This window comes from Acomys russatus, chromosome 14 (genome assembly GCF_903995435.1).
Source record: "Acomys russatus chromosome 14, mAcoRus1.1, whole genome shotgun sequence".
Taxonomy (NCBI): Eukaryota; Metazoa; Chordata; class Mammalia; order Rodentia; family Muridae; genus Acomys; species Acomys russatus.
Genome location: NC_067150.1, coordinates 57,445,590 through 57,472,198, shown reverse-complemented (window position 1 = coordinate 57,472,198; position 26,609 = coordinate 57,445,590). Strand labels below are relative to the sequence as shown.

Sequence of the window (26,609 nt, the reverse complement as noted above, 5' to 3'; positions counted from 1 at the left end):
GCTTCCAGGCCACCAAGGGGTTCCAGGCTTGCCGGAGAACATGGGCTCCCTTCTCTGGAGTGTTCCCAAGGTGCTTTTTTTTTGGGGGGGGGAGCTTTTTGAGACAGGTTCTCTCTGCATTAGCCTTGGCTGTCCTGGAGTCGCTTTGTAGACCAGGCTGGCCTCGAACTCACAGTGATCCGCCTACCTCTGCCTCTGCTGGGATTAAAGGCATACGCCACCACAGCCTGCTTCCCAAGGTTTTCTCTTGCTGTCTCAGCCTCCAGTAACAGCCTGACCATTTCCAGGGACCAGAGACTCATCTCGGTGCTCTACATGATCCTTGCAGCCAGCCTGAGAGGTTGGTGCTACTAGCGTTCCCATTCCACAGATGCAGGGAACTGAGGCACAGAGAACTAAAAGACTTGCCCAAGGCCCGTCAGCTCACAATGGCAGGCGAGCTTCCCCAGCAGTCCAGCTCCTCATCTTACATCAGCCAGTCTTGTTAAATATTCCAGTGACCACCAGAAGCCCGTTCCTATGACTGAGGCACTCATATCCCTGCTCCGCCCCGCCCCACCTACCTTTCCAGCCTTGCAGGGGACCCCACACCTGCACCCGACACCTGGACCCCACACCCAGACCCCACACCTGCACCCCACACCTGCACCCCACACCTGGACCCCACACCTGGACTCCACCCCCGGGACTGGTCCTCTCATTCAGATCACTTCTGGTCTGTCCTTGGGAGCAGCTCTATTCTTTTTCAAGATTTTATTTAATATTCATACATGCATATAACGCTTCGGTCAACCCCCACCTCCCATCCCCCGACCCCTGCCTCCACCGAGCCCATGTGGTATGCCTGTATACACGTATAGGCATGAGTAGCCTCCCTGGGCCTGCATCCCTGAGGAAAACACTCTGCCGAGCTGTAGCTGCTCTTCTCCTCGTTTTTTCCAAGCCATGCCTCACGACCCTGTTCCTTTTACTCCCTTATTTTCAAGGCTCTAATCGTCCGGAGCCAACAATGCTTGCCGGCAGTCTTAACTTGTAGGCTGTCTCTCATCTGTAATGACACTTTCCTAGGTGGGTGACCTTTTCTCCCTAGGGAAATTCAATTCAATTCAAGGCTCCCAGCATTGCTTCTGCTATCTTGCCTGCTGAATATTCCATTAATATTCACATAAATACAGTGAAAGAATTCCAGGCAGGGTTTTCATCTTTCTCTGCCTGGTATAAGCCCTTTCCCACCACCAGGAGTGCCAGAGAGCCATCCTGGCCAGAGAGCTGTTAATAGGGCCTGAAAGGAAGCCTGGGATTGGGCAAAGGGGCAGTTCCCAGGTCATGGTCTCTGATCCCACCTCCTTGAATAGAACACCGTGGTAGACAAGAGCCCAAGACTGGGACTTGGAAAGAGTTTCAGGCCCACGAGCAAAGGTGCTGAGCTTAATAAACAGACCTCCCCTTTTCTTTGGGCCCAGCTCCCAACTCTTAAGTACGCCATCAGATGCCGTCCAAAGTCCCTCTAGCAATTTTGAGGTGTCGCAAATTTCCAAGCTAGCTGGGCAAATGTCTGCTGCTCTGAGCCCCAAGGTTGGACATGAAAAGGATCCCGTGTCTATGCCTCAGGTAAGGAAGGAAATGAAATATAAGGCTGCAGTAGTGCCAGGAAGCTGTGGGTAGTCCAATTCTACCCACCCTCCTCACCTCGGTCTCCCTCCTCCAACAGTATTCACTTCGCCTACGCACCTGACATCACCCCCAAAGCATGGCTGGGGGAGGCACCACATTCTTCAGGTGCTGCTGCCCAGCCCAGAACACAGAGTGCTGCCACTGGGGGATGTGGTAGGGTGGGATTGCCCCCACCTGTCAAAACAGACATGCCCAACTTGGCCTGACAAGCAGGCAGGCCGCCTGGGAGAAGTCAACGTGCCCCTTTGTGTCCTAGCAGATCCTGCCAGAGGTGCCAGCTGTTGTACCAACTAGGAAGCTAGTCCTCTAAGGGGGACCCATGCTCCATGGGACTAGCCCAGCACGCCCAATGGTTGGGACAGGATGAAGACAACCTCAGGGACTATGACGTAAAGTGCGGAACACAAGGGCTCTGCGTTACACAGGTCTGGGTTCACCTCTCAGCTGTGCCACTGAAAATACAAAACATGGGCAAAGTCACTGGGCCTCTTGGCGGGGGTGGGGTGGGGTGGGGAACAGGACTTTCTTCCCTATCTATAAAGTGGGGGTGTGCCTAGCAGGTCATTGCATTGTTCTGAGGGTTCAGAGAAATGGTTCATACATGCAGAGGAGTACGGTCTCCAAGAGAGGCTGCAGCCCATTGGGTCCTCTCTGGGGGTGGGGCCTGAGTCTGTGAAGAACGTGCCCTTGCATGAGCCACTGTCCCCATGCTCACACTCCTGATCCCCTTCCCCACCCTGTTTTACCTCCTAGCTTTACAATGTGGGGGCTACACAGGATCTGGGCAATCTTTTAGTCAGCCATGTTGCAGGGGTGCCCAGAGAGGCCAAGGAGCTGTCAAGAAGAGTCAGAGCTCAAGTGCGCTGAGCCACAGACCAATGTCCTCCCCAGGTACCTCAGGTGGTCTGCCCCCTGCTGGTGAGACTGAGGCTTGTGTTATGGGGACAAGGACACTTCCTGGATGATCCAAGCCCAACCCCAGATTGGTCAGGTACCTCTGAGCAACCTGAGAAAGCAAGACTGGTCATAGGCAACCTTGACCCTCAAGCCTCCAGCGTAGCTAATGTCCAACACCATATTCAAAGGCTTCCTGGCCCTTTGACCCCCTACTGCCAGCTCAGCATCGACGTCATCCCACTACCTGCCACCACCGCGCCGACCAGAAGACACCCCCATCCTAACAGCCCCTCTCTGCCTCACAGTAAAAACTCAACACCCACTCAAGAATGTCTATGCCTCCAACACACTACCGGTTCTCACCCAAGGCCTGCGAAATCGCTACACATGCCTCTGGCAGAACACCGCCAGCACAACCACCACTTCCTTACATGTCCCGCCCACACTGGTTCAGGAAGGAAGTCAGGGCCTTTGCCTCCTACTGCTGTCTCTAGCGTGCAAGAGTGGCAAGTCTTGTAGTAGGTGTCCATTACTGGCTACAAGCAAGCAGATGAATAAGCCAGCACAGAGACACATGCACTTCTCACACACCCCGTTTTCAGAGAGTCGGTGTGGATAATGGCTAACAGCGCAGGCCTTGGCATCTGGGCTCGCCCTCCACTCTGCCATGAACAGCAGTCTGGCACTGGGCAAGCTACCTAACTTCTCTCATCTACAAATTAGTAACAATGATGAAAGCTACTTCTAGATCGGTGGATCTCAGCCTTCCTAATGCCGCGACCCTTTAAATACAGTTCCTCACGTTGTGGTGACCTCCCCCCAACCATAAATTTTCATTGCTACTTCATAACTGCAATTTTGTAACCATCATGGATTGTAATATAAATATCTGTGGTTCCCAGTGGTCTTGGGCGACCCCTGTGAGATCATTCAACTCTCAAAGGCATCATGACCCACAGATTCAGAACTGCTGCTTTAGAGTCTTATGAGGAAAGTCTAACATGCTATACAAAGCGGCCCATGGCCCATAGGCATTATCCTCAGCGCTGTGGCTAGGCTGTTGATTCCCTCTCAGAATGAGGGTCTGGTCATCTGCCATCCTTTCAAAAACAGCCCAAACCCTGTCTCTCCTGGGGGTCATGACCTAAATCAGCAGCCCAGCATTTCTCCTCCCCAGGCACCTGAGAGCCATTTCCACCTGTAGCACCACTGCCCCCAAGCACTCTGGGAGTAAGTTTTTTGTGGTTGTTACTTGGTTTTGGTTTTGTCTGTTTGTTTTGAGACAGGCTTTCTCTGTGTAGCCTTAGCTGTCCTGTACTCACTTTATAGACCAGGCTGGCCTCAAACTCACATGAATCTACCTGCCTCTGTCTCCTGAGTGCTGGGATTAAAGGCTTGTGCCACCATGCCTGGCTTTTGTTTTTGTTTTTGTTTTTTTGAGATAGGATCTCACTCTGTAACACAGGCTAGCCTAGAACACACGGTGATCCTGCCTCAACTTTCTGAGCACTAGGAGTGACAGGGATGAACCATCGTGCTAGGCTTCTTGCTTCCCCTATTGCATTCATATAGAAAAAATATTTTGCATGGCAAGGTGGTGCATGCCTGTAATCCAGCACTCAGGAGGCAGAGGCAGGCAGATCTCTGAGTTCAAGGCCAACCTGGTCTACAAAGCCCATCCAGGATAGCCAAGGCTACACAGAGAAAGCCTGTCTTAGAAAAAAAAGAAAAAGAAAAGAAAGAAGAAATAATATATCTTTCCAATGGTCCTCATAGCATCTAGCTAGCACATTATGTAGATGATACAGAAAAACTCTCAGAACTTAACGGTTTGTAAAGCCATCATGCTTGTCCTCTGATCGCCACTGTGTGAGACCATCCTGTCATGGTTCAGGCCACACAGATGGAAAAAAAAACGAAGGCAAGAGAGGTCAGGGGTTTGTGAAGGTGTCTCAGCCAACAGTAGGGGCTTGAGCTGAGCCTACATCTGTGTGTTCCCTGCTCTTCAGGCCCCTCCCTTCCTCTGGTGACACAGCCATGTACTGGGACCACCCGCCTGCCAGCACAGTGGGCATTTCACATTGGCTCTGGTGCCTCAGGGTGCTGCCCTGGCTCCCTGCTTTTCCCAGAAGAGCCACAGCTGTGGCTTAGGAAAGGGCTGACCCCAGCTACCCTTAGATTTGTCAAACCGCAGCCTCCACCCACTGGCCAGCAGAGGGGCCACCGTGTGGCTCTGACCCCTTGCCCTCTGTTGGGAAAAGCAGGAAAGAAAACCACCATCTGTGCTTTCTCTGCTCTACAGGGAAGGAGGAGAAGCACTTTGTTTTTGAGAAAGGTTCTCACTAGGGAGCTCTGGCTAGCCTAGAACTTGCTATGTAGACGTGGCTGGTAGTCCTCTCTGGCCTGTGCCTCCCAAGTGCTGGGATAATAGGTGTGTCACCCCATCTCACTCTAAACCTTCACAGTCAAGGCCCATGCTAGGACCACTAGTGTCCAGTGATGGGTCAGTCGGCACACAGGCTTCAGTCTGTACAGTGTGTCAACCAACCCTTGCTCTGGGATCTCCACATATAGATCCGGGGAGATACTAGGTGAGGGTGGGATTGGCTACTGCTCCCGTCTAAGCCATGAAGATCTGACCTGGACACTAATATTCTGGGTTCCATGCTGTGTCTGGGGCCCCCAACGATCCAGAGGCCAGTTGCTTCTTAGAATCTCCTGAGGACCACATTAAAAATACCAAATTAACTAACTCCAAGCCCAGGAGTGGGCTCCCAGTCAATGCTGTAAGGCAAGCTCTGCAGAGAACCACAGTGATTCTTTGTGAGTGAGCACTCAGCCTTTGTCACCAGGGATGACTCTGGCATCAGACAGACGTGGCAACGCATGTACATACTAACTATTAATGTACAGTTTTTAAATGAGACTAAAATTTTAGAAATGATGTAACCAGGTGGGAAATTAGCCACATAAAGGGAAGGTAGCCTGTCCTACCTTCAAGTTGCACAGGGATAAAAATTGAGGGAATGGCCAACCAATGACTGGCCCAGCTTGAGACCCATACCATGAGAGAGAGAGAGCCCACCTCTGACACTCTTGGTGATATTCTGCTATACTTGCAGGCAAGAGCCTAGCATAACTGTCATCTGAGAGGTTCCACCCAGCAGCTGATGGAAACAGATGCAGAGATCCACAGCCAAACATTAAGCGGAGCTTGGGAAATCCTGTGGAAGATGGGGAGGAAGAAAAGAAGGAGCCAGAGGGCTCAAGGACATGGAAAAACAAACAAACAAACTACAGAATCAACTAACCTGGGCTCGTAGGTGCTCACAGAGACTGAACAACCAGAGAGCATAGATGGATGGACCTAGGCCTTTTGTACATATAAAACAGTTGTGCGTCTCAGTCTTCATGAGGGACTCCCTAACAGCAGGACCAGGAGCTCCATCTGACTCTGCTGCCTGCCTTTGGATCCCTTTCCCCTAACTGGCTGCCTTGTCTAGCCTCCATAGGAGATGCACTTAGCCCGACTGCGACGTGATATGCCAAGGCAGGTTGATATCCATGGGAGGCCTTCCCTTTTCTGAGAAGAAAGGGAGGATGGGAGGGAGGGAAGGTGAGAGGGAGGGAGTGGGAGGAGAGGAGGAAGGGAGAGATTCCACCAGGATGTAAATAAATAAAATTAATTAATAAAAAGAAAGTTAAATAAAATGATATATTTTTTTAAAGGAATAAGACTAGGCCAGATAGCCAAGCGTGATGGCGCATGCCTTTAATCCCAGCACTCGGGAGGCAGAGGCAGGTGGATCTCTGTGAGTTTGAGCCCAGCCTGGTCTACAGAGTGAGTCCAGGACAGCCAAGGCTACACAGAGAAACCAAAAAAAAAAAATAAAAAAAATAAAAAAGATTAGGCCAGACAGTGGTGGCACACATCTGTCATCCCAGCACTCTGAGAGGCAGAAGCAGGAGGTCAGGTGTCCATGGTCATCTTTGGCTATGTGGCTAGTCTGAAGCCAGACTGGCCTACATGAGACCCTGTCTCAGAAAAACAAAACAAAAAGGACAGACAAGACCAGACCTTGGATTAACTGTGTGGCTAGCAAGTGCCACTCTGTCATCTGATACTTGTGTGCTCTTGACTGTGTTACTCTCTCTGTTTGGTTTGTAAAAAAATGACGTTACCTTCTGCTGCCATGAGGATCAAATAAGGAAAAAAGCCGTAAGCAAGCTGCACTCTAGAAAATACTATTTTTAAAGTGTCACCATTATCACTCTTATGAAAGCTTGACTAGCGGTCTCTAGGACACTGTGGCCACAAGGACAGCACTAAAGATGGTTCCGGGTGTAAAGTAGCTTGGGGTCTGGGGGGTGGATTCCTGTTCTGGAACTCACGTTCTTACTAGCGTCCATAAAGAACAAGCCTCCTCAGAGTTTTGGGCTTCCGGATTATGTACAACTTCAGTCATTCCTCAAGATTTATTATTTTTTCTTTAATATACCACCAGTCCTGGGGACCATCTTCTACTTGAGCATTCTCAGGCTAGCTTTGGCAGATGGAGAGGGAAAAGGATACACCCAGGCCCAGAGGAGAAGCTCTCTAAACTAAGTACAAGACCATATACAAACACGCTTTACAAGATATTTATTTGTACTGAGACCACGTACAAAGGTGAGGTTTGTAGGTAGCTCTGAGGCCTATTTCCTGGCGTTCTGACCTACGGACATCCTGTCTGATGGTCCCTGATACCCACAGGCAGTCAGCCTGTGTCTCTCCTAATACCCACAGGCAGTCAGCCTGTGTCTCTCCTAATAAAGTAACAACATTTATTCTTCCACCTAACCCTACCCAAGTCTGTGTCCAGTTTATCGCACGCTCGGAAATGGTCTCCTCTCTGTCTGAGGCGAAGAGCTCACTCCTTGGAAGTGGGCATGGTTAGTGGACTGAGTTATTGCAGAGGGCCTCCTCACCAAACCTCACTATGTCCATCTCTCTGAAGACATTTTGATCCTGGAAGGCAGGGACTGTGCCACACTAAGCGCTGTCCCCCTGGATTGTAGTAGGCCCTTAATAAATGTGCGCACTGGTGAACTTACTGCACCCTGCCTGTAACCTCTTTCGTACTTTCATGAAAGGATGCTGAGTTACCACAACATCCAAAGCTGCATCTGGTTGTCACTAAGGCATTCGTTCATTTGTTCATCGTTTGCTCAGCACCGAGCGACTCTCCCTACGTCAGGTACTGAGCAACAGGAAGTGATTCGCAAAGATCAGTGCTCCCAGAAGAAGTTTGCACCGAGGGCAACAGAAGCAAAGGGGCTGCCTAATTCTCAGCTACACTTTTGGCAGAGGCTTTCCAGAGGAAAGGACATTTCTGCTGGGTCTTATAGGATGAGCAGGAATGCCCTGGTCATCCACGGTCTCTAGAATTCCCTGGAAGGTGGGCCTATGCATATGATTATCTCATGTCAATGGATGTAGAGAGACCCTCAGGTACTGTGGGTGGGGCCCTCGCCTCAACATTCTCTCTCTGCTTCTTGACTCTATATGATGCCCCACTGCTTCAAAGTCCTGCTGCCATGACTTCCTGATGGACCATCCTGTGCTGTGCCCTTGAATCCTGAGCTGAAATGAACCCTTTCTCCCTCGAGAATTTTTATCACAGGCAGAGAAACTAAGGCCGCTCCCCAGGAGGTTGTTCACATCACAAAGGCAGGTCAGACAGGACAGCTCACCCTCCTCAGCCATGGCTCCTTCAAGCTGGAAAGAGGACCCAGGGAAGAGACACCAAATGGGGCAAGGAGATGGCCAGGTGGCTGCATCCCAGGGAAACCAGGCTTCCCTGTAACAGAACACAAGGCAGTTGGGGGAAAGAGCTGCTCAACGCAGACAAGGCAAGCTAAGGAGGACACGTGACTTTCAGATGGTAGGAACCAGCATGGGACTAAGAAACCTCTTCCAGGTTACCAGCCGGCTGTAGTCCTCCAAACTGGTGGAAAATTCCAGTGCAGCGGCACATTCTGGGTACACAAGGTGTCTCCACAGCCATGAGGAAAATCTGTTTGTGGTCCAGATGCTGCTCATCAGTTCTCAAAGTTGCCTTTCTGGGCCTAGGCCAAGGAACCCACGAGAAGGGGGACATCGGAAAGTTCAGGGTGGATCTGGCAGTCATGAAGCACACCTTTAATCCCATTACTTGGGAGGCAGAGGCAGGTGGATCTCTGAATGTGGGGCCAGCCTGGTTACAGAGAAAATTCCTGGATGGCCAGAGCTACTCAGAGAAACTCTGTCTTGAAAAACAAACAAAGATTTTATATATATATATATATCAATCAGACAATGGGGATGCATGGCGTGGCTATGGGTGGGCTTAGCAGCATCCTCACCCTACGTGCACCAGCAGGGTGAACTCAGACTGTCGCTAGGCCATGGAAAATGTCCAGACTGAGCCTGAGAGGCAGAAATAGCCCCGTCAGCCACCCTCGTTCACAGCAAGTATCAGCTCTCTGCATTACCGAGTTTATTTTCCTGGTCTAGCAGAGCCCAAAACATTGTAAGAAGAGTTGTGTTTTCTCTTCCACCCTTCTGGGAGGGGAGGTAACAATAACAGCACACAACACGCACTCTGTATGCATTGCTTAGCACTGCTCCCCTCTTAGGTCAACTCTGCCAGGCAGGTGGCACTATCTGCAGCAGGGCTGAAAAACCAAGGTTCGGCTGTCCGGTGTATGGCAGGGTGAAGCAGAAAGCCCAACACAGCTGACTCCAACCAAGGCTGCCCTTCACCCGAGCACACCCTCCCACTTCTAACAACCACTAGAGAAAAAACAAAGGGAGCCAGTGAAAACCCAAGAAAATAAGCTAGTTGCCCAAAGTATTGTCAGGAAGGAGGCCCAGATGGCAGTCCTGGCAGACCATTACCCACCTGGTACATCACCACCCTACTGTCCAAAAGCTTGTCCAGACCCATCCTCCACTAGAAACCCAACTTTTATTTTGTGACACCTGAGGGGACTCTGTAAGACATCTTCAGTACAAGCACCTTTTAAAAACTGTGACAACTGGTATGAGGGGGACGCATGCTAGAATAAGAGCCAGGACGGGATCTATGCACGGGAACTGCACCCGCATCCCGGTGTGGCTGCTGTGAGCCTGTGGGCATTGTCACATTCTCTCGGGATCAGTCCCTCACACCACAGCTTGGTGTCATTGTGGATCCTGTCTCCTCCTTCACATGAAATTAGGCACCTAAGCGCTTCTGAGGTTGACCTTTGTCCCTTCTCATAACTCACTGAGATTACTGCATAAGTCTTCTGGCTGAGCCCCCAGCCGCCTGGCTGCACCCATTCTACCTGTCCTCCCAGTCGGAGGGATCAAGATGAAACACATGCTTGCCACCCTGGCCCCCTCAGGTAAAGGGCATCCTCCTCGGCCCAGCTTCCGCGTCTCTCAGTTGCCTTCTGGCCTCTCCCCAGTCGTGTGCACATCTCCTTTTTCTGTACTTCACTGAGTGCGTTGTGCTGTTGCTGTGATCGTGTACGCGGCTGGTCTTCCTTCCTCAGGTGGTCCTTTCCCTCTGCAAATCCCTGTCCACTCTTTAGGAAACTCAAATGCCAGCTTTCCCAGGCAGCCCTCTCTGATAACTTCAGGATGAGTTAGAGGTCCGTCCTTTTGGCTCACCCCCACCCCACCCCTCCCCTCTATCACAACTCTTAGGATGAACGAGCTCTCTTGCACCAATCTCCTGAGGGAAGAGGAACTTGCCACACAGGTGGGTGGTGGCGCACGCCTTTAATCTTAGCACTCAGGATGCAGAGGCAGGGGAATCTATACGTTCGAGGCCAGCCTGGTCTATAGAGTGAGTTCCAGGACATCCAAAGCTGCACAGAGAAATCCTGTGCCCAAAAACCAAAAAGAAAAGAAAAAAGAAAAAGAGAAGAGCTAAGCCCAGAAAGGAAAGCTGCAGAGAGCACAGAAGAGCACAGGCGTTTCCACATGGAAGACTGCATAGGCAGCCAGATGCGCTGGTGCACGTCTGTAAGCCCAGCATGTGGGAATCAGAGGCAGGAGAGTCAAGAGTTCAAGGCCAGCCTTAGCTGAACAGCAAGTTTGAGAACAGTCTGGGCTATCTAAGAGTATGACTCAAAAGCAAACAAAGAAGCAAATAATAGCAACAAACAGCCAGCGGGTGGCCTCCATCAACAGGAATGCATTCATGAGTTGAAGGGACCACGAGGACTCAGCTATCTGCAAAGGCCCATCTGGGCCTGAGCTCAGTTACTCAGGGAGCGATTCTTCTGCCTTGGCCACAGTCGTATACTCTCTGCAGTTATACGTGGTCACGGTGAACTTTCCCGACCCTGAACACCAGTTACCACAAATGATCTGTGGGCCCTGGAAGCAGTCTTGTGGCTCTAGTTTGGGGTGAGGTCGGAGCAGGCAGCTCCTTGGGCTCCAAGATCCATAATCTTGGGTGAGGAGACACAGAAGGCCACGCTGTACTGGCTCTAGAGTGTCCGCCAACCTCAGCAATTCTGCAAACCCTGCTGGCTCTGCCCACTCATGACCTCGCTCTTCCTTTTGCCAGGAAGTTTCCTCTTGTGAAATGAGTTTTGTTTCAATGCTGCTGCTTTATTTAAAGTACGCCTCACCTGCTCCCTAGAAGAGAGCAAGTGTTTCTAGCTGATCAAAGAGCTTCTTGCAGTCGGCCGCGTGCACAGAAAGCCTGATAGGAGACGCGAAACTGAGGTGGATGTTTGCAACAGGTCGTTTCTCTCCCCAAGGTCAGGGTTTGGGGTTGAAGGAAGGGGGGGCTGGGGGGCTGGGGGGGTTGGGACTGCAGACACTGCACCCCTCCTATGGAGGATGAGGAGACAGGGTCCCTCCTACCTAAACATTCTTTCACTTTACTCCCCTGACTGACCTTGAGATCAAAGTGCGCAATTTTCTTTGTGTGGAGGTAGTTCACCCCGTCCAGGATCTGCCTAATGAAGCTGGTGGCTTCCTCCTCGCTTAAGGACTCCTTCTGGGCCAGGAAATCGAACAGTTCTCCTCCGGACACCCTGGAAGACACAGGTGGGGAGGGCCAGGCCCAGTTAGTTCTGTACACTGCGAGGCCTGGCTCATGGGTGCAGGCCCTACACCTGACTCTCAGATGGTCTAGAAGGTGGAAGCTCCCTAGTCCTGTGTGGAGCTTGGTTTAACCAGCACCAAATACTGGCTTTGCCTCTGTCTTTCTGTTAGGCCTCAAAGTAAAGAATCTCTATTAGGGTGTTCCCAGAGAGCCGGGCATGGTGGCGCACGCCTGTAATCCCAGCACTCCTGAGGCAGAGACAGTCGGATCACTGTGAGTTTGAGGCCAACCTGGTCTACAAGGTGAGTCTAGGTTAGCCAAGGCTACACAGAGAATCCTTGTCTCAAAAGAAAAAACAAACAAACAAACAACTCCCCTCTCCACAAAAAACCCAACCCAGAGAGGCCTCTGCTAGTGTTCTAGGCCCAGGTCCCTCCTTACCCTGGAAATGACCCTTTCTCTGTAGAGAGCAGACCGTGCCCTAATGGGAATTACATTTCAGATAGAGCAGCAGCTTGTCCCAAGTCACTCCATTTTGGGTATGAACGCTAATAAGGAAGAATGACCATGCATCCAGCTAGTTAGTTGGTGAGGGTGCAGCATACACGCCATGGCACACAAGCAGAAGTCAAAGGAAACCTTGCTGGAGTCCGTTCTCTCCTTCCAGCCATGTTCGTTTTGGGTTATCGGGCTTGGTAGCAAGCGAGCGTCTTTACCTGTTAAGCCACCTCCCCGGTCCCTGACTTGGTATCTCACTTACACATATGAACAAGCGCCATCTGTCCCGCACACCCAGAAGGCAGAGAAGGACAAGTGAATTATTTGCATTAAGAAAAAAATCATTTCCTGAGGCCAGGTGGTGGTGGCCCACGCCTTTAATCCCAGAACTCGGGGAGCAGAGGCAGGCAGATCACTATGAGTTCCAGGCCAGCCTGGTCTACAAAGAGAGTCTAGGACAGCCAAGGCTACACAGAGAAACCCTGTCTTGAAAAAAACAAAAACAAAACAAAACAAAAAAATTATCTCTTGAGAATTCATTGCACCCACCAGACCAATGAATGACACCATCTCCTCACTCAAGATTCACGAAAGGAGAAACCACAGACCACCCAAGGCACACCAGCCCATCACGTCATGGACCCCTCCAATATGCCTGTGCCCTGTAGACCAGCAGGTAACAAATTCCTTCTGTTCTGCTTGTGGTACCGCCCACTTGGAAGCTCTCCAGACCTAGTGTCTGATCCCATGGTGTGTTCTGCATGGGTATTGACCCTTTACACCTTGTACTGCACATGTATACATTTATGTACACATGCATGTAGAAGCAGGACACATATGACAGGTGTCTGTCTCAAGTACTCTCTGCCTTATACTTTAAGACAAGGCCTCTCGCTAACCCAGAGCTCAGGGAGTCAGCTAGCCTGGACGCCAGCAAGCTCTTCCTGTCTCCTCTTCCCCTGTGCAGAGATGAGAGATGTGTATCTTCAATGTGGGAGCTCAGGATTTGAACTTGGGTCCTTCATGCTTATGTAGCAAGCACTTTACAGCCCTGGCATCAATCTGCATTATTTTTAAAAATTCTACCAGTTAAGCCAGGCTTGGTGGTACATGCTTTTTATCTCAGAATTTAGGAGATGGGGGAAGACAGACCTTTGTGAGTTCCAAGGCTCCAGGCTATGTAGAATGATCCTATATTATCACAGAAGCATGATATCATGTGTGGTACCATATATATCATGTGTGGTACCATATATATCATGTGTGGTACCATATATATCATGTGTGGTACCATATATATCATATATGTGGTACCATATATATCATATATGTGGTACCATATATGTCATGTGTGGTACCATATATATCATGTGTGGTACCATATATATCATGTGTGGTACCATATATATCATATATGTGGTACCATATATATCATGTGTGGTACCATATATATCATGTGTGGTACCATATATATCATGTGTGGTACCATATATATCATGTGTGGTACCATATATATCATGTGTGGTACCATATATATCATATATGTGGTTTCTTTGGCTTTTCTTAGCTCTTCTGTAACTTACAAATAATTGCGTGAAGTGCGGTATGTGTAATAATTAAAATTACGTCCCCGTAGTCTCAAGCACTTGAGGGACAGAAACAGGAGGATTGTCACAAACTTGAGGCCAGCCCAGTCTATCTAGCCAGCCGGAGACAGAGTGAGACCCTAACTCAGAAAGGACAAAACCAAAATGAAACAAAAGTAATTGATGAAGAACTAGCAGTTGCTGAGGCACTAATGGGTGGGTTTGGGCTACCCTCTTTCTGTCTCCGGCCTCAGCGGTCGATATAAGTAAGTAACAGTTGCCCTGCTGTGGCTGTCTGTGAGCCCGTAATTCTCACTTCCCCAAAGGAAGCTATGTAAGCACCCTAAGCAATAAGGGGCTCAGGCAGCATTACCCTGTATGACGGACACACATATTAACTAAAGGGCCAGATCTTCCTCCTTCCCCTACCACCAAGGAATCCGACACAGCCTGACTGCAAGCGTGTGCCATGGGCTATGTCAATCACGCAGTATGACATCACTCTCTGTCCCCTCCGAGACCTACACAAGAGATCACTTGCCCCTTGTAGGCCTAAACTCTCATTAAAGCCTTTGCCAAATCTCCCTGTCTATCTACAGCCCTAATAATTCTTCTAATAAATCTCTTACCCCAAAGGACAATCTGCCCCCGCCCCGTGTTTCCTGTGAACCCCAAACAGAAACCTTTCAATTATACAGGAAGACCACCATCTATGAAGCAAGTTCCCCCAGACAAGGCTCCTGGTGCCTTGCTCTTGAATTTCCCAGCCTTGAGAAGTGTAAGAAATAAATACCAGTTTGTGGTATTTTGTCGCATAGCTGCTTGAAGACCCTAAGGTGGGATGTTTGTATTGAGTGGGGCGATACTGTGACCAAAACCCAAACAAATTAAACTAAAAATATGGAAGTGGCTTCAGAGGTAGGTAAGGCGCTGGGGCCAGATGCGTTGTGAAATGCATCCTGGGATAAGTCTTCAGTGCTGTAAGTGAACTGCAGAGGATGGTTCTGGGGAAGAGAGGGCTGGGAAGGAAAGGAGGGGAGTCCCAACACCCTGAAAGTAGCTGAGTGGTTCTGAATAGGACCCAGGGAGAAATACAGACGGTGCCGCCATTCTGATGAGGCTTGCAGATAGAAGCGAGGAGCACGGCATCAAGGGAAGTATTTTGTTACCATTCTTGTAATAAAAGAGCAGAGAAATGTCACTGGATTTCCTTCAGTGTCTTATGGAAAGTCAAACTTGTGAGTGGTGAGATTAATGTCTAAGCACAGAGCTGCTGAAGCAGTCTGGGTCCTCTCGACACAGTGAAATGTAAAAGGAGAGGAATTCTTTTTAATGTAGTGTGTGTGTGTGTGTGTGTGTGTGTGTGTGTGTGTGTGTGTGTGTGTGTGTGTGTGTGTGTGTGTGTGTGTGTGTACAACTTGCAGGAGGTGGTTCCTTCCTTCCTACCATATTGTCCCAGGGTTCAAACTCAGGTTGTCCGCCTCAGTGGCAGACACACTAACTTACCGAGCAATCTCACTGGCCTAAAGAGGAATATTTTAAAATAGAATTATGAATTTTTTAAAAGTAAGGAAACGTAAAAGTTTGGAGGTTTTTTTGTTTTGTTTTGTTTTTTTTGTTTTTGTTTTGTTTTGTTTTTTTCCAGCCTGGTCCTACCGGGAAGGAAAACACGAGAAACTGTGGAGAGAACACAGGTGGGGCTGAGGCCTGCCTGATAAGGAGATTTACATGGATCAGCAATCCCAAGCAAGGCCAGGTGTTATTCATCAAAACAATGGAGGAGATTAGTCAACTGTTACAAAGGGCCTTTTGTCTGGGACAATGAGATAGTGATTTCAAGTCACCTGGGACTTCATATAGGAAAAGAGCTCCATTCCCACCACAGGACCACACTGGGGGCCTGGAGGACAGAACCCTATCAAAGGAAGGGCCCCACAAATGCCCAGCACCAGCTCATGTTGAGGCCTTTGCTTCCTGAACTCTAGGACCACGCTCATCAGTCACCCCAGGTGTGGCTCCCACCAGTTCCTGAAGGGATTGCTTTGTGCCACGCAAAGCTGTGGGGGAGTGGCCACTTCCACCTGGATTTCAAAGGATACCTCAGAGCTTGGTGGCCCCTGAAAAGAGAACTGAGTCGGGGTGGAGGCCAACAGAGAGAGCACCTGTGCCAGTAATACCCAGCAGGCCATGGGAATGGGGCTGCCTGGAGACTCCAGACCAGTGGACCACTCTTGTCTGGAAGAACCATAGCTAGGCAACCATGGCGAGGGCTATGGTGTGGACTGCTCCCAGCGAAGAAAGAAGGCTCCCAGCAAAGAAACAAAGCTGTTATGCAGTATCTGTGCCCTGATGGGCCCGAAGAGCGAAATATTGAGCCGCACGTGGTCTTAGACTCACTTAAGACCTGTCACTCATTTTTCCTTCCCAGTTTGCTCCTTTGGAATAGGAAGGCCTATTACAACACAATGAATTTTAAAACCACAATGCCGCCGGGCATGGTGGCACATGCCTTTAATCCCAGCACTCGAGAGGCAGAGGCAGGTGGATTGATATGAGTTCGAGGCCAGTTTGATCTACAAATCCAGGACAGCCAAGGCTACACAGAGAAACCCTGTCTCAAAAACAAACAAACAAACAAAAAAACCCAAAACCAAAATAATAATAATAATAATAATAATAATAATAATAATAATAATAATAATAATAATAATAATAAATGCCCTCTTCCACCATAATCTAGGCAGGGTCCCTAACTTACACATAAGACTTAATCTCTAGAAAACTATAGAATTCGCCCTTCCCAACCTTTCCCACACCTCCATGATGGTGCACAGGAATGTCCTGGCCTGTGAACTAGCATCTTCATTTGCTGACGCCATCTCATTAACCCTCTCTGTCTAGTCCGTTCAACAACATTTAGCCACTAAACATATGTGGCTACTGAGCACTTGAAACACAGCCAATGTGACTAAGGAACTGAATTTTATTTAATTTAATTTTAATTCAAAAACTCATGCAGTGTAACTTTTCTTCACTAAGCACGAGTTTACTGTTCGCTTTAACCAGTGTAATACCTACAAGCAGATATGTGTTCCAAGTGTTGAGTCTAGATCTACTTATGTAGACTTAGAATTTATATATTACACATTAGTAACCTCACACCATCTATATATTAAAGTCAATATGTGTTGGGGGTCAATAAAATTATTATTAATACTAGTTCACCTTTTACTTTTTACTTATTTAATGTGGCTACTAGATAATTTAGAATTACATGTGGTCAATATTTAACTCTACTGGAGTGAGTGAAAAAGAGAGCGTGAGCTATGCATTAACCCTCATTGTTCTCTGACTCGAGACTGTGGCCGCAATGTGACCAGCTGGCCTTCCCTGCCACGATAGACCAACACCCTCAAACTATGAGTCGCAGTAAACCTGTCATCCCTCAAGTTGTTTTTGCCAGGGTGTTTTTCAATCACAACAGGGCTAGCGTTTATTTTAGGTTCCGGGGAGCAAGAGACACAAGGGCACACTGGAGCAAACCTGCCCTCTGTTAAGTTTCAAATCAAGGACATGTGGCTGAGGTGCCTATTTAACAAATCAAAGTAGACCTGGCCTCCAGGTTTTCCCAGCACCCCTCAGTCCCTACCTGTTACAGGTAGGGACTCTGCCCTCTACCCTGAACTTTCCAGCCCAGGGGCGGGGCTACCCTTCCTGCCCAGACATTTGGTTGCCCACTATCCTCTTGTTCTTTTGGGCTCCTGGCTGCTGAACTAACTTGGTTCCCCTCTCTCCCTTCTCTTCCCCTTGTCCTCACATGGTTCTGGGGCCATGGCCACTCTGGACTCTCCCAGATGTGCCCACCTCTGGCTCTGCTCTCCCACATGTCTATAATAAACTCTCTCCTCCACCATACCTAGGAGCACTCATGGCCTTTCCTTTCCTTTCTGCTTCTTTTCCTCATTCACTATTTATGCTGCCCGACCTCTCTGCTCCAAGTGGGCTGGGCGTGACCCTTAGAGCTGATTAGGTCCTGGAGAACAGTCCAGCACAGCATTTTCTGTCTCATGGTGACATCATCCAGCATCCTGTCCCCACCCTGACTCGGGGCAGGCACTGGAACCTCACAGTTGCTGCGAGGGACACCTTGAGTCTGTCCCCCAAAAAGGCTAGGCTGGAGGCCCAATCCTTCCATGACCTTAACCTTGGGATGGGCTGTGTGCAAGTTCCCAGATGTCAGCTTTTTTTTTTTTTTTTTCCTTGAAACAACAATGAGAAACGATGTCTCCTGGCCACCTTCAGGCTGGGAGGGATCCAGACACAAGGCTGAATCAGAGCTGGGAGGCCCTCCCTTGATAAGTCCTTGAAGTAAACACCAAGTACAGTGTCACTGCAGGCGTGCAGTGATGGAGGAGGTCTCAAGGTTTTACTTAAAGGTCACCATTCCTACAATATGCCTTCTGGAATATTCTCCCACTTGACTCTCGGATCCTCCTGGAGGAGTGCAGATTACCTCTCTATCCCTGTTTCGGATGAAACTGAGGGCCAAAGAGAGCAAGTGACTCTTCCCTGACACGGCTAGTAAGTGATAAAACCAGGATTTCAAGCCACCTCACCTGCGTGCAAGTCCAGCATGTGTTCCTGTCACCTCGCTCTCTCTACACTGTGAAGCCCAAGTGACTCAGGAAATGAGGACACCTCAAAGCCACCCAGACACTGCCTCTGAAAAGCCTCTGCAGAGGCAGCCACCATCACTCTGGGCTCCACCATGTCACTCTCCACACAGATCAGATGGCTTCTGAAACACCTTGTGTGCAGAGCCCCCTTTCAGTGGAAGTTTGGTGACTCGACTGGTACAACGCTCGCCTAGCACACAGGAAGCGTAGGTTTGCACCTATGTTTCAGAAACTCAGTGTGGGGGCACATGTCTATAATTCCAGGACTCGTGGAGACAGGAAGATCAGTAGTAGATCATGGCCATCCTTGGCTGAATGGAGAGAGAGTTCCAAGGGCTGCCACGGCCACATAAAAAGTTATATAAAAAAATTAATGGGCTGGGCATGGTGGCACACAGGAGGATCACTGTGAGTTCAAGGCCAGCCTGGTCTACAAAGAGAGTCCAGGACAGCCAAGGCTACATAGAGAAACCCTGTCTCAAAAAACAAAAACAAAAACTAATAATAATAATAATAATTAATAATAATAATAATGAAAATACATTTTTAAAAATATACAGCACTGGTGAGGGCTGGAGAGATGGCTCAGTACAAGGAACTGCTGCTCTTCCACAGGACCTGAGTTTGATTCCTAGAACTCACACGGCAGCTGAGCACTGTCCATGGTTCCAGTACCCAGAAAGCTGAAGCCTTCTTCCAGCCTCTGCAGGCATGTGTGTATATGCATATGGTAGATAAACATCCACACACATAAAATAAAATAAAACAAACACTGAGCTGGGGATTAAACCTCAAAGGTAGAAACCTGCCTAGTGTGTGAGAAGCCATGAACTCATGCTGTCCTTACAAGCCCGGCAACAGAGTTTTCACCAAGAGCCTCTCAGTTCTGCGACCTTGTCCTGGGTCATTTCCCATCTCCTTCCAAGCTTCCCTCAGCTCACACCCCAAATCAAACCCCTCCAGGTTTAATATGAAGAGCAAAGGTCGAGAGTCTAGCCTCCTACCCTCTGTAATAGTGTTCTCAGGGTCAGCCCCTTATCCCTTGCAGGTTGGAACACCTTATACCTGGAGAAACACTTTCCAGAGTTCTTCTGTGTATAAATGACCTGCATAGCCAATGATGGAACAATAAGGCTACCACAGCTGCTAGCATCACACCAGCATCACCTGGGAGCACCTGCCAGGGCATTACTCGCTGCAATCCTGGCGTCCAGGAGGCCCCAGGCATTTAGAGCTGCAAAGGGGCATTCTCCACAGATGCCGTGAGTTCAGCTACTGGGGTTTGAATGTAGGCTTAGTGCTATACAGAAGGCAACTTACACAGACAACAAATCCTTCCTAACCCTAACCCTTCAATTGCCGTGACCCAGCTCCCAAGAAGGCCGGAGGTGGGATAAAGACAGGAACAGGAGTCAGGGCTTGGCATGTCTTCCTGTACTGGCCTCTTCAGCAGAAAGTAAAGGAAGCACCATACCAGACACCAGCTGCTGAAGAGGACACTCGGACTAGAGTCAATTCACCCACCCAAACTGCGAGTGAGGGGATGGAGAAATGGCTCAGCCGGTCAGGGTGACTGTTCTACAAACACAAGGACCCGAGTTCAAATCCTCAGCACCCATGTGAAAAGCTGGGTGTTGCCATGCACACCTGTACCCTAGCTAGTACTGTGGGAGGCAGAAACAGGAGGATCCGTGAGGGCTGCTGGCTGCCAGGCCCGCTCCAGGTTCAGGGAGAGACCCTGTTTCAAGGAAGAAAATGGTATTGCAAGACACTGGATGTCCTCCTCTGGCCTCCACACACACGTGTACACATATTGAACACACGCATGTGCACACACATGTTATACACATGTGGTGACACACATCTATAAATGCATACATCTGTCATCCCATCACTTAATTGGCTGAGCTGAGAGTGTCAGGAGGTCTAGACCATCCTGGACTACATCAGCTAGAAGCCATCTGAGAAAAACACTGAAAAACAAACAAGTAAATTCTGAAAACGAACAAGTGTACACTAACACTTATGTCCTCTCAGACATACCAGAAACTTCTAGCTGAACAAGAGTCACCCCGTCCAAGCAAAAAATCTTCTAAAGTCCTCCCTAAGAAAGTCCTCCCCTGGGAAGTCCTCCTCCCCAGCCAAGTCCTCCTTAGAGCCCAGCAAGCATGGTCTGAGCATAGTCTTTTCTAATTTCATAAAGCCTCAGTGTTCCTCAGCCAGGCAGCCCAAACACAACGAGGCAAACTAGAAGTAAGAGAGGAGATAGAAACTGTGGACTGCTAGAACTCAACAAGCAAAGCAAGTCCCAGAAGAACCTGTGTGGGGACTGACATCGCCCATAGTGCACCTGCACTCAAGATGACAGCATAGAAGTACTGGCTGGTCATGAGGAGACAGGGCAGAAGCATCTTACACCCCAAATGCTGGGGTTCCACAAACAGGGGGAAACAGTCCTTTTTCCCAGTGGTTAAAGAACAGCCAATTAAAACAATAACATACTGATTTGTATGAATAAAGAAAGGCACATGTTTTAAAACAAATGACCCGCAGCTGCCAAGGCTGAGGGCAAACAGAAACACTGTCCTGCCAGGCGTGGTGGTGCACACCATTAATCCAAGCACTTGGGAGGCAGAGGCAGGCGGATCGCTGTGAGTTTGAGGCCAGCCTGGTCTACAAAATGATTCCAGGACAGCCAGGGCTACACAGAGAAACCCTGTCTTGATAAAAGCCAAAAAAAAAAAAAAAAAAAAGAGAGAGAGAGAAAGAAAGAGAAAAGAAAAGAAAGAAAGAAAGAACGCTGCCCTGTCCCTGTATCTCTATACCCTCTGGAAATGATGTCACCAAGACCGTTATATGTCTCCTGAAGATTCAGCTGAAATAACTAACTCAAAAAAAAAAAAAAAAAATGGGAGCGGGGGCGGGAAACATTGTGAAGAAAGGTTTTTAATCAGGAAAATTTGGAAAGGGTAGCAGATGGAAAATTATAAGCAAATGTGCAGCAATAAAGAAACACCTGTGTATAATTTAATAAGAGACGATACAGTTATTTAAATTGGGAAAAAAAGGCTACATATGGTACTTTGTTAGCTGGAGAAAAAAGTAAAACAGGAAATCATAAAATTATATACAAAGTGATAAAGGTTGGGAGGAACCACAGAGAAATACCAGCGGCTGTGTTTAGACTAGAGGGTTGTAGGTGTGTTTCTTTGCAGTTCCTGTGGTTTGGGGGATACAGCAGGTGATAATAGATAGCCAATTAAAGAAGTGCCTCTGGCCTTCCCAGGAAGACGGGCTTGTCACTAACTGCTGGGAATCAGCAGTGACCTTCAGCCTTAGTGCATGCCATGTGACCCTCAGCCTTAGCGCATGCCACGTGGGCAATGACTGACCATCCCTGGAGAAAGAGAGGAAGGCCCTCATCAGGCCTGTCTGGGTCAGGGAGACACACACAGTAACTAGCTCATTTTGCAAGGAGGTCCAGGGATGAAACGCAGAGGGCACTGGGCCCTAGAGGAGGGGAGAGCCAAGTTGGCGATTCCGTGCAGTTAAACACTGAGGTTACTAATATAAGAACCAAATGTGAGAAGATGCAAATTCCCATTTGCTGGGTAAATTCATATCTTGCCAGTGTGTAGATAAGTCTCAGATCAGAGAAATCTCAAATGTCACATGATCCACGGAACCTGGAAGCAGGTTAAAGAGACTTCCTGGTTCACAGGCGATTTGCCCACAGTCACAAAATCCAGGAATTCTGGGTGGGTGAGGCCACCGTGACTTGTGCCACGGCCTGACTCAGACCCTACTACCCACCAGGTTCCACTTGCCCACTGCATGGGGTCACACTCAGGAGGACATCAGAGTGGCCAGCCAAGCTGGAGTCATGGTGTCACTAAATTGAATTCCACCGCCCACTGGGAAGTCCTTCCCAGCAGGCCATCACAAGGCTGCGCCTCATGTGCACGGCTAAATAGACAGCAGTGTCGGCCTTGGTATTTCCCAGCTGTGGCATGTTGACTTCTTGGTGCTCTGATCTGTAAAATGGGTACGCTAAGAGTCCCTGTGACTGTACCACTATGAGGGTGAAATAAGGTAAATTCACAGAGTGAATGTAAAATAACCTCCCTGAGTTAGTAAGATTCCTTAAAGCCAGGACTGAGCAACATGACAAACACAAGACACCTTGCAAACACAGGGGTATAGCTGGGCTCTTCAAACAGCAGCTACTGACCAGTGAGATAGTCCATGGGTTAATAACAGCTAATACCGTAATAATGCAAGTATTAAGCACAGTGCCAGTGTGGTGGATTTTCCCCAGGGGAGGGCAAAAGAATGAGTCTGCAGAGTTGGTAGGATGTCCATCCTCCAGATTACAGCCTCTGTTACCCATGCTGCCCTCTGCTCCTGCTCACCCTCACAGATGCTCTTCTGGCCAAGAAATGAGCTAGAATCACTAGTTTCTTCTCTTTAGTCTCCAAAATCCAATGGAAGCAAGACCTGGGCCATTATTTGCTACCCCTGATATTCGGCAAGCGTGCCCCCTCCTTTGGCTCTGTTTTACGAGGGTGGAGATAAGTGAGGCAGAAGGAAACTGCCTAACACCGACTGCATCGTCTCTGGGCTGAGCTTTGGTCTGGTTGCTGTTAGCCCTGGGGGCCTGGGGCTGGAGCTCCCACTGCCGTGGCCTGTCCATGCTGCTTATCCCACCTCCTCCCTCATCATGGGTCCCAGGGCCCGACTCACAGCTCAAGGATGAGCACCACGTCGGTGCGGTTCTCATAGACGTCGTGCAGCGTGATGATGTTGGGGTGCAGCACCTGCCGCAGGATGCTCACCTCCCGCTCGATTTCCTCCCGGCACACACCCCGACGGCTGGCCCGGCTCTGCCTCTTCTTGATGAACTTGGCTGCATACTCTAGCCCTGTGCTTTTCTCCTGGCACTTCTTCACGATGGCGAACTGGCCACTGTGGGGACACAGACACAAACAACTAAGATGTAGACACTACAGAAGTAACCCTCACAGCCAGCTACCAAGACAATCACCAGGTCATTTTACCAAGACAGAAAGGCATGTTACTGGGCAATGGCCCTGTCAGGCTGACAAGCAGTGACTGAGGTAGGGCAAGGACTAGAATTTTCTATTCCCACAAGGTCTTGCAGATACCAAACCAAAGCCATTTTCTGTTCAGGGCCTGAGAACTTGACCCCCGGCCTTCCCACCCCACCCCTCCCACCCCCAGAGTTTCCAGGGAAAGACACAAATATACAGCTAGCAACTGTTCCTAGGAACATGCACCCAGGGCCAACCAATCAGAGCTACAAGTCACAGTGACCAGAACAAACAAAAATTTGCCCCCTGCAGTCTAGCCCTGGTCCCCTCGCTTAGCCCTGGTCACCCAGCCAATCAGCTTAAAGGGCAACACTTCTGTACCCGTCTGGCCTATCATGTAACAGCAAGGCTTGAAGACGGAAACCACCCCCACCCCCACCCGCCACCCCTGACCCCACCCACCCCACCCCACCCCTGCCTGCAGTATTTTTCTTCAAAAACCCTGTTTTCCTGACACTAGGGGCCGACAAAGGGGCTGACAGTCCAGGCTCTGAGCTTGACTAATAAATGAGACCCTGTGTGATTTGCTTCCGACTGACTCCTGGTGGTCTTTGGGGGTTTCACGACTTGGACATTACATTCTTTACATTTTACTTGGAGGAGATGCTAACGTTATTGTTCCCAGCATACAAAGGTGAACACCAAGGCCCTGGGAAGTATTGACTTGGTTAGGGTGACATGGCCTTGGCCTTGCAAAGCCTCAGAGCCCAAGTCTAGAGCACCAGGTAAAGTTACAATGTCCATAAAAACAGGTTGGGTCGGTGAGGATCCTGACTAGGATCGGGTTGGGGTAAAGGCTTCTTGGCAGAGTTAAACATCATCATAGTGCGAACTGGAAGTTGTAAAATTCGGAGACTGGGGCATTAGGAGAGGTCAAGTGACTCATGGCAGAATTCATAAAAAGTGGGACATCAAAGCCAGCTGCCCACAAAGCTTCTCAGACGGTTACTGACTACATGACCCTGCTCAGGCTCCTTGAGACAGAAACCATGAAATGGTGACCATGCCAGAGATCCAAGCACGCTTGAGCCAGCTTCCTAAGAGCCCTGAGGGTGGCCAGTGACTCTCCATCTCAACTCAGGCCATGAGATGGGGCAGGTCTAAATCCCCGGTGACAGCTGGCGTCCTTTCCTTACCCTCTGAGGCCTTCCCTCTCACCTTCTACGTTGCCCCATGTTTCCCCACCTCCCCCAAGTACCTACTGCCTGGATAGCTCAGAAAGGTTCATTATTTGGATAAAGTGCTTAATAAAGGGCCCAATGGACCCAGAGCCCAGGCATAGTTTCTTAGTGAATCTGGTGTAAAAGTCACAGTGGTGAGGAACTCTGGGTATCTGTCCCAACCTCAGAAAAATGTCACTGCATTTAGAGCATCCTATTTATTAAATGAAAAAAAAAAAAAAAAAACCATTACATAGATGGTCCTCTAAATGAACTGGCTAACACAAAGAGAAGCCAAGCAAGCAAGCAGATAGCCAACAGCTAAACAGCCTGTCAGGGCAAGCACCCGAGAGTTGTCGCCAAAAGCAAATTCATTCATCTCTCCACCTTTGCCCTTCACTCAACACTGGCTGTTGAATAACAAGGAACAAAGGCAGAGTCAACAGGTGCAGAGGGAGGCCTGTGGGTGAAGAGGTCCCTAGGAGTTAGGCTTGGGGCCAGATTTACATCACAGCATCCCCTAACGCTAAAGTTTCGGCTACCCAGGCTCTAAGTACTGGCTCCGAGCTGTCTGCACACCAGGGCCTAAAGCAGGTGGAGAGAGGTCAGAGTGAGCACTTTCAGCGTGATCTCTACCACAGATGGCCACTTGGAGCCACTCTGAGTCTTGGGGATATAAGGTCCCCTGAATGGGTGCCAACAAACACTTGACAAAAGCTTTTGGTCCCAGGTGGCCTGAGTCTTAGCATCAGGGCAGCATATTTCTCTCCTTCTGGGACCTCGAAGGCACTGGCAGGCCTGGCATTTCAGAGTTCCCCCCCCCCCCCACACACACACACACAGAGTCATGAGTGAGTTGAAACCCCAGGACTTTTAAGTTGTATACCTGCAGGTGGTAGCACAGGGTTAGGTCAGACAACCAAATCCCCACCCCCCCCCACCCACCCCTCCTGCCCACCCTCCCACCCCTACCCTCCCCAGCTTCAAGCTGCACTATGGGAAGACACAGAGTTGCAGAGCAGAGCTGAAGGTCACCTTGACAGTGCATCTCCTTGGTCTTAGAAGGGGAATGGAGACATCTTTCTGTCACATGACTGAAACATCCCTCAAGCTGTCAAAAAGCAAATGTTTGCTTTTGTCTATTAGTTTCTCCAGAAGAATGCCTGAATGAGAAGTGAGTAGGGGGGCAAGCCAGCTCTTCCTGCCACCAAAAGAAGGTGCTTCAGAAGTGGGCGCCTAAGACAGGGCCAAACGCCAGGCCACACCAGTCAGTCATCTTGAGGCCTCTCTTCTGTCTCGGGAAGGGCCCTCCACTTAGGAGTGGGGGGAGGGGTATCTGGAATGAGAGCCACAGCCTTGGGCTGCCTTCCCCTCATCTTTGGCTGTTTCGGGAAGAACAGAGAAAAAACTTTACACTAGGTCCATGACATGCAATGAATGGGGTCTGGGAAAATGGGACAGGTCTCAAGGTCAGACAGACCTGCTTCGGGGGGCTTCTTTATGTGGTCGTGTGGGTCAGGCCTCTACCTGCTCTGAGCATCTGCTTCCTGACCTGTGAAATATGAGCCGTGATTCACTGCTAGACGGTTGTAAAGGAAACATTTGTACTGTTGGCTCGCCATCGGTAGGAACAGCTGGCGTGGACGAGGGCTGAGTAAGAGACACCACACCGAGGGTTGGAAGGCACTCCTTCAGAATGGTCTGGAACACACGGCCAGGGAATCAACGTAAGTTTTAAAGTGCCCTTTCCCCTGACGCCAGTGCACACCCGGAGGTGGGGCCACTCCTACTCTAATTAATCGCATTAATTATTAAGAGCAATTAATTGACTCTTTCCATCCCAGAGCAGTAGGTCACAACCCTGGCAGCATTCTAGAACAACCAGGTAAATTGTAAAATAAATCCAGAGATTCTGAGTTAGCAGGCCATGACCTGG

At 49.4% G+C, this 26,609-nt stretch overlaps 1 protein-coding gene across 3 annotated transcripts in view; it reads right to left on the bottom strand.

Moving 5' to 3' along the window:
• LOC127198621 (death-associated protein kinase 2-like) overlaps positions 1–26,609 on the bottom strand; it is a 106,607-nt gene that overhangs the window by 16,567 nt on the left and 63,431 nt on the right. Inside the window, exons 3-4 of one of the 3 annotated variants that reach the window (XM_051156658.1) lie at positions 23,146–23,367; positions 11,493–11,631 (exon numbers count right to left, since the gene is read on the bottom strand). In XM_051156658.1, coding sequence (XP_051012615.1) covers positions 11,493–11,631; positions 23,146–23,367 — 361 coding nt within the window. The remainder of the gene's footprint in view (positions 1–11,492; positions 11,632–23,145; positions 23,368–26,609) is intronic. The other 2 variants (XM_051156659.1, XM_051156660.1) reach the window with 2 other exon arrangements.